Genomic DNA, 8,813 nt, shown 5'->3' on the forward strand with positions numbered 1-8,813 from the left:
AAGGTTTTACGGGTTTCGAACAACACTAGGGTGAGTAATTAATGACAGAATTTTCATTTTTGGGTGAACTAACCCTTTAAAGGCATAGTTGACCCAAATGAAAATCCTGTCATTAATTACTCACCCTCATGTCGTTTCAAACCTGTAAGACCTTCGTTCATCTTCGGAACACAGATTAAGATATTTTTTATTACATTGTTTACAGTTGTGTTGCTGTCTATGGAGGGTCTGAGAGCTCTCTGATTTAATAAAAAAAATTCTATATTTGTGTTCCGAAGATGAACGAAGGTCTTACGGGTTTGGAACAACACGAGGGTGAGTAATTAATGACAGAATTTATGGGTGAACTATCCCTTTAAGTCTATCCTTCTATTAATCTAACTATGTTTATTTATTTATATCTTTATTTATATATTTAGTTAGTTTAATTGCTATTAATGTATAAGATGGTTTTGCTGTACTGAGCTGAAGGGGCTTGACTCGTCTCCTTTGGGTGGCTGTGGAAAATGCATGGTAGGGTGTTTTTGTTTTTCTGAAAACTGGTTTAAGCGCTAACTGTCTCTGTATCAGCATTTTACTTTTAGTAGGGGCTTCAGCATGTTATTTAATTGGGAGAATTTGTGTTTTAGCAGTTTTTACTAGTCATCATTTTTCTTGAGTGAACTACAGACCAAATGAGTGAACCAAATACGAAGGATTCTGCAGTGGTCATTGACGTATTTCCTCTGCGTTCTGTTTGTCTGACTGCTTTCCTGTTCTGTCTGCAATACAGCAGGTCATTTCCCCCGCCTGACATTGTCTCAGGCAGTTTTTATAGGACCAACTCTATACTTCCAGATAAAAGGCTGTAAAGGGCTTGTGTTTGTTTTTCATTCTTTGAAAAGTATTGAGATTGTTCCTGTATTTGAGAGATGAAAGACACAGAAGAGGAGACTTTCCTCTGTCACACACTGCAGAGCACCCATACAACAAAAAACCCCAAAAACACACCTAGAAAAGAAAACTGTGACAGTACCCTAGTACAGTGATTTTTCAGATACCACTTTAACATATTATGGTACTGAATGTTCACCAGAAACAAAAACCATGATATTTTTACAGTACATAGTACTCCAAGGTACTTTAAAGTGGGGATGCACCGAAATGAAAATTCTTGGCCAAAATGAAACACTGAGCCGAATACCGAACACGGTTTTTCAAATTCCCCCCCCCCCCATGTAGGCCTATTTTGCAATTTTTTTTCACCATTGCATTAATTAAATTGCCAAAATGTGCTTTTTACTGTTTTATCCTGCTTTTCAAATAAAAAATCAATTACAAAACAACAATTTTAAAATATTTACATAACACTGAACATTTTTTTTTACATTCTAGCAGACATTATACCAACAAAGCACAATTTAACTTAAAATGAATAAGTTAGTAAAATAATATTTTTGGCCATTTTTGAGACTTGAATCAGGCATGTATTTTTTTTTTACTGTACAAATAAAGGCAGCCTTGCTGAGCAGAAGAGACTTCTTTTAAAGGGGTCATATGATGTGATTTAAATCTTTCCTTTTTTTTGGAGTGTTACAAGCTTTTAAAGAAGATCTGTACAGTTGCAAAGACTAAAGTCTCAAATCCAAAGAGATATTCTTTATAAAAGTTAAGAGTCAGCCACACCTACCTAAAACGGCTCGTTCTAACACGCCCCCACATGTCTACGTCACGATGTGGGAAGATTTGCATAACGCCACCCAAATGTTCACGCAAAGAAAGAAGGCGTAACTTTTATTCTCGCTGTAGTATTGTTGCCACCGCCATGTCGTGAAGGCGCTGTGTGTTTCGTTGTGAAAGCGAAACTACTTTGTTTGGCCTTCCAAAAGAGGACGATATCTGCTTCGTCATGCCTGGAGCTGATCCGTGCTGGTCACTGAGGAAATGCATCAACTTCGTGCTGTGGATCGCCGGATCGGCTTTCATCGTGGACGAAGCGGAGTCCAACCCGGGGTCGTTACATGTGGTTGGCCGCTCACTCTAGCCCGCCGTGTGTGATGCTGTGCGTTTCGTTGTGAACGCAAAACTACTTTGTTTGGCCTTCGAAAAGAGGACATGACTAGAAATCAGTGGTTAAGTTGTATTTACAACACTGTTCCAGAACAGTTCAACCCAAATATTCAGATGTGTGCAGCGCATTTTGTGGAGGATGAGGACTGTTTCCTGTGAGAGTAGCCTACAATGCCGGTGTCTGTTTCTATAAAGTGGGGCAATTCCAACTTTGCAAGGACAGTCTGGTGCTTCTGACTCACAGCCTGTAAGTACGTTTTTTATATTTAAAGAATTTGCCACTGACGATTCAAACGCGAGTTTTGAGCAGTGTAGAGTAGCACTTGTTGTTTGTCGTTTCTCCAGACATGGTTTCATGTTTACGCAGCGCTATACGCAACACAACGTGTAAAAAGACAGTATAAGTCATTATAATCAGTAATTATGTCCCCACTGGATGCAACAAATGCCTCGTTTGTAATGGGTTTTATTGTTGTTGTCTTGTCGCGCCGGGACATGGCAGCACAGTATGGTAAGGGGCATAACATTTCCGTCACATGCTTGAGGTATTCAGCCAATCACAACGCACTGGATAGCTGGCCAATTAGAGCACACCTCGCTTTTTCAGACCGATGAGTTTTGTAAAAATCTGGGCATAGAGGAGAAGCAATAATGTACAGTATTTTATCTTAAACCACATAAACACATTGCATTACACTAAATACACAACATAATGTTTTTTTTTAGCAACGTCATATGACCCCTTTAAAACATTAAAATATATTACAGATCCCAATTTGAACACTGTGTGAATGTTATAATAAATGTATTAATAGAGCTGTTGTAGGGTAATTATTATTATCATTATTATTGTCTTTTTTGTTTTATTTTACAGAACGACAGTAAAATTACAATACTATCATTTATGAATGTCGATGGAGTTGTTGCTTTTTCTCGGCTTTTATTTTGCCAGAAACCCGCAGGAAGATCTCAGTGCTTCTTTTTGTTGAGAACAGCATGCAGAGTTATAAATGATTCTCATTACGAATTTGGGAAGATGTTTGTCGCACGTATCACATTGTCACATGCCTTTAAAAAAATTCACTAAAATGTTACTGAGCAACTGACGAGTAACAGTTTTAGCTTTCCTCACACTTTGGACTTTGAACCCTGGCGCCGCGAGCTCGTGCAGCGCTGTCAGAATACATGCAATTCGTGCGTGCATTCGAAAATATAACATACTGCAGTTTATTTACTAATTGTTTTAGGTAATTTTGCGATTTCAATCATCATACAGTAACCTAACCACCAGCATTGGCCACCTCTTCTTCTCATCGGAGATATGTGATGCAGCACTAAACAGTCTCTCGCTGTCGGTGCTTCATGGTTGTAATGATTTCTACGTCTTTCTCTGATAGTTTTAAATACTTTCACACTGCCGACATGTTTCTTACTTTCTTCTGTGCAACATAAAAGAAGATATTTTGGGGAATGTTGATAACCAAACAGTTTTGGTGATCATTGACTTCTATTTTATGGACAAAAAACACATTGTTCATAATATCTTTTTATGCTCCACAGAAGAAAACAAGTCATGCAATGACATGAAGGTGGTTAAATTAAAATGATTATTTATTGTATTTTTATTTTATTTTTATTAATTTAAATTTGGCCTTTTCGCTTACTGAAAGAGATTTTTTTGCTATTTTCGGCCGAATAATTTCGATTGCCGAATATTCGGTGCATCCCTACTTTTAAAGAATACCATTGTACTGTCATGGTAACTGCTCTGACTAATACACATTAACAGACACAGGATATGATGCATTGTTAATCAGGAAAGTCAGGTATAATCATGTTTAAATTAGTCTGATTTGGGCATTTTCTCTTTTTTTTTGTCTAATTTTGGAAGTAGAAAACGCCACTCCTTGATTTAGATAGCAAAATTGAGGGCTTGTGGCTTAGTGTGGTCAAAGATCTGGACTGCTAACTTAAAGGTTGTCATTGAGTAAGACTTTGGAGTGACTGTCACCATAGTTAAATGATAATTATGTTGTTTTGGATTGGAAAGTGTCTGCTAAATAGCATTTTAACAACCCCTTTCTTTTATCGTTTTATAGATGTGTGGTGGTGCTACTGAACCCCAAGAAAAACAAACAGCATCATATCCTCAATAGCTCCAGGTAAGACTTTCATACTTTTGTAACCAAGCGCAACATGGATAAATGTCACCTCCTATGGCTCATTAGCTGCACAAGTGTACTACACTCTTAAAAATAAAGGTGCTTTATTGGCATCTATGGTTCTATGAAGAACCTCTAACATTTCCATTTCACAAAAGGTTCTTTATAGTGGAAAAAAGGTTCTTTAAATTCAAATTTAAAACGTTCTCCACACTAAAAATGGTTTATTGGAAGGTTCTTTATGGAGCCCAAAATGGTTCTGTCCCAAACTCATGCCACTGGTTGAACAAATATTGTAGTGTTGGGATGCTCAACATATAATCATCGCAAGCAATGGGTGACCAGACGGAGAGGACATCTCTCAACTAGCAGGATGCATACACTTCAACATTGTCTAAATACTTCCATCCACTCTGTCACAGGAAAACCATCACTACCGTCTCCTTCTCTCCTGATGGCAAATACGTGGTCACGGGCGAGGTGAGTACTCAATTCCTCAGTATATCTGTGCTTTGTGGTTACATCACATGATCTAATAGGAAGTCAGGAGCTCTGGAGAAGTATCTCATACTTGGATAAAGCTGATGTAGGCGAGCTGTATGAAAATAAATTTCTCTATCTTGCACCTTCAGGCCTGAATTCTGAAATCCCTGTGGGCAGTGACTAACTATCAGTGTAATTTGTCTCTTGTCACAGTGGAGTCAAGTACAGACAAATGTGACTATTGCTTTCCTTCTGCAACTCTGCAGCACTAACGTTTGGATTAGAAGGGATTTATTGCTTTGACTGCAGTATAGAAATCATGCAGAAGCATGCAAGTTATGTCCGGCTTGAAATAAAACACAGTATTGCAACCTTCAAAATAAAACTACATGATTGAAACAAAAAAATAACAGTATTAAAATATTTAAAATTATAAATTTGTATTACATTTTAATTCTGTAATCTGTTATTATATTATCTGAAATATTAGCAGGGAGTAATGTAGAATGGAAGCTGATTTTGTCTATCAGGATTTGATTGGATCATTTGGTCAACTTGATTAATAATACCAGTTATTTTATTATTATTTATTTTTTCCCCCTTCATGTACAGACTTAATGTCATCCGAGTAGAAAAAAGCTGGTAGAAATTTAGCAAATTTCTAGCTAGAGTGTTAAAAGTTTCCCTATTACCCTATTATCTAAATATCATGGAATTTCAAGTGTAATTTTCCAGGCCTTTAAACATTTATTTAATCAAATCATGAAAACTTCTGTAATCATTATAAACCTTTGTGGTTCTGCTCCGTTTTGATGCATTTCTTTGGCTAAAATTCTCTTTTTGAGTGCAATCTCTAGACATTTATTTTGTTGTTGAATATAATAAAATCTATAGTGTTATTTGAATGAGGAATGTGGATGCTTGCCTGTTATCCACTATGATTTTTTTCTTAAAGGGACAGTTCACCCAAAAATTAACATTCTGTCATAATTTACTCACTTTCTGTGACTTACTTTCTTCTGTGCAACATAAAAGAAGATATTTTGGGGAATGTTGATAACCAAACAGTTTTGGTGATCATTGACTTCTATTTTATGGACAAAAAACACATTGTTCATAATATCTTTTTATGCTCCACAGAAGAAAACAAGTCATGCAATGACATGAAGGTGGTTAAATTAAAATGATTATTTATTGTATTTTTATTTTATTTTTATTAATTTAATTTTTTTTGATGGACTATCCCTTTAAGGATAATGTGCATTGATGAAGTGTCCATACTTCTGGTCTGCTGGCATGACAGTAATGAATGGAAACAGTAGTGTGGACAGTGACCAGAGCTGTTTGGACTTTGTTTGCAAGACTGAACATGAGCACAGATCCTGTCTACTTCTCTAATCCACTAAATCCTGTGGACGGGTGATTTGTGTGTGTGTTTATGTGTGTGTGGTTGTACATTTTTGTATGTGTGTATGCGGTTGTATATTTTGTGTGTGCGCGCGTTTGGACAAAAAAGTAATCCTTTCCGTTTGTGAGGCGTTTCTTACTCCAGCATGTGAAAGTGATGTGAGTTTGTGCTTACTGGCTGCCATGGCAACAGGCGGCACCGTGCCAACCTGCACACAGACTGTGTCTGCTGTCATAAAAAGGTAAAAGCGAGGGTGCCAAGAAAGGGCAAGGAAAAGAGCATGTAGGGAGGAAGAGAAAGAAAATGTGCCCGAAGGAAGAGACAGAAACAGTCTGGAATCAGCATATGTCTGCTCACTGTGGTTTGACCTCTGACCCCCACATTCTCACTGTGAAGCCCCTGCAGCGCTGAATGCTGATCAGATGTCGGCAGCACAGTCCTGTATTAAAGCAGGATGTTGTGTAAGATTAATCAGAATGAATCTTGCATGATCGTGCATGATCTGTCTTGATTGGAGTTGTGTAACGTGGGATTGAACTGACCTGTCTCGACATCTGTTAATGTGTTGCACAAACAAGCTAAGCATTGCACAAAATAGAAAGGTGCTCTTGAATACATGCTTGCAATACATCAAAATATAAATCCAAGGTTCCCACAGTCAAGAGAAAATATGAAAATATCAGGGGATATTCAAAATTGTGTTTTTCTGGCCAGGGAAAAGACATTTCTATAATATATATATAACATATACACATTTTTTATGAATGAATTAATTAGTTTTTATTTTTATCTTTGAAAGAAGTCTTTTATGCTCACCAAGGCTGCATTTAATTAAAAAAAAAATTTTTTATATAATTTTGTGAAATATTATTACAGTTTGAAATTACTGTTTTCTTTTTGAATAACTTTAAATAAATTATTTTTTTAAAAATTCATTTAATTTTTCCTGTGAATTGTCAGTAGCCGTTACTTAGCTGTGTCACATGATCCTTCAGAAATGATTCAGAAATTATAATTTATTATCAGTGCTGGAAACTGTTGTGCTGCTTAATATTTTTTTGGAACCTGTGATACTTTTTTCAGGATTCTTTGATGAATAAAAAGTTAAAAAGAAGAGCATTTATTTAAAATAGAAATGTTTTCTAACAATATACACTACAGTTCAAAAGTTTGGGGTCAGTACATTTTTCTTCTTCTTTTTTTTTTTTTTTAAAGAAATTAAAACTTTTATTCAGCAAGGATGTTAAATTGATAGCAAAGATTTATATTGTTAGAAAAGATTTATATTTTGAATAAATGCTGTTCTTTTTAACTTTTTATTCATCAAAGAATCCTGAAAAAAGTATCACAGTTTCCAAAAAAATATTTGGCAGCACAACTGTTGCCAACATTGATAATTCTAATAATAAATCAGCATATTAGAATGATTTCTGAAGGATCATGTGACACTTTATACTGGAGTAATGGCTGATGGAAATTCAGCTTTGCATCACAGAAATAAATTATATTTTAAAGGATATTAAAATATAAAATTCAATATTTTATATCATAATAACATTTTGCAAGATTACAGGGTTTTTTTCTGTATTTTTGATCAAATATATGCAGCCTCGATGAGCATAAGAGACTTCTTTAAAAAACATTACAAATCTTACTGATCCCAAACTTTTTACTTTTAGTGTATGTATAAACTTTAATACAATTATAAACATCCTCATTGTCACCTGTGACCAGATGAATGCATCCTTGATGAATAAATGTATTAATTTCTTAAAAAGAATCTTACTGACCCCAAACTTTTGGAAGGTAGTAAGTATATATTTATATATGTTGGTTGTATGTTTCTAAACATACAGTTTTTTTGGTTCTTAATGTGGTAGATATAGCTCTTGTGTTGAGATTGTCTGGAGTAAAGCATGTTGACGGCCCTCATAATCTCTTTCTCTCTCTCTCTCTAGAGTGGTCATATGCCGGCGGTGCGTGTCTGGGATGTGGCAGAGAGGACACAGGTGGCAGAGTTACACGAACATAAATATGGCGTGGCGTGTGTGGCTTTCTCCCCCAATAGTAAATACATCATCAGTGTGGGATACCAGCACGACATGATCGTCAACGTCTGGGCCTGGAAGGTGACTAGCAATATTCACACAGTCATGAAAGATGGCTTTCATTTAGTTTATTGTTTCATCTATGCCGTTTGGATAACTAGATTTGCTTTTCCTGCAGGTAATAGCAGTGTTTGCAATGCATAAAAGGAATGGTGTTAACACAAAGCAACACTACATTTGTAGTGTAAAGAATATACGGTTACACTTTACTTGAATAAGACTGACATGCATAAGACTGACATGACACGTCATGAATATGAAGGTTTTTTTTATGCATGTTTATGACAACTGGGCAACACTACATTTGTAGTGTAAAGAATATACGGTTACACTTTACTTGAATAAGACTGACATGCATAAGACTGACATGACACCTACATAATCATGACATGACACATGTCATGAATATGAAGGTTTTTTATGCATGTTTATGACAACTGTCATTAAGTGTCATTCGCTCAGTTATGTCATTTTTAATGCAAATATACATTATTTGACCTAACCCTACCCCTACCCTTACCCCTAACCATAGCCCATAACAAAGACATCTCAAACAATGTCATCTTTGCATTAAAAATTACATAACTGAGCGAATGACACTTA

The 8,813-nt window shown here is 35.8% G+C and overlaps 1 protein-coding gene across 5 annotated transcripts in view; it reads left to right on the forward strand.

The window, feature by feature from the left end:
- Nucleotides 1–8,813, forward strand: part of mapkbp1 (mitogen-activated protein kinase binding protein 1) — a 58,485-nt gene that overhangs the window by 21,664 nt on the left and 28,008 nt on the right. For all 5 annotated transcript variants that reach the window (XM_016274024.1, XM_016274026.1, XM_016274023.1 and 2 more), the window contains exons 3-5: nt 4,149–4,211; nt 4,634–4,691; nt 8,061–8,231. In XM_016274024.1, coding sequence (XP_016129510.1) covers nt 4,149–4,211; nt 4,634–4,691; nt 8,061–8,231 — 292 coding nt within the window. The remainder of the gene's footprint in view (nt 1–4,148; nt 4,212–4,633; nt 4,692–8,060; nt 8,232–8,813) is intronic.

Source organism: Sinocyclocheilus grahami, unplaced genomic scaffold, assembly GCF_001515645.1.
Source record: "Sinocyclocheilus grahami isolate Dianchi unplaced genomic scaffold, SAMN03320097.WGS_v1.1 scaffold84.1, whole genome shotgun sequence".
In the NCBI taxonomy this organism is placed as follows: Eukaryota; Metazoa; Chordata; class Actinopteri; order Cypriniformes; family Cyprinidae; genus Sinocyclocheilus; species Sinocyclocheilus grahami.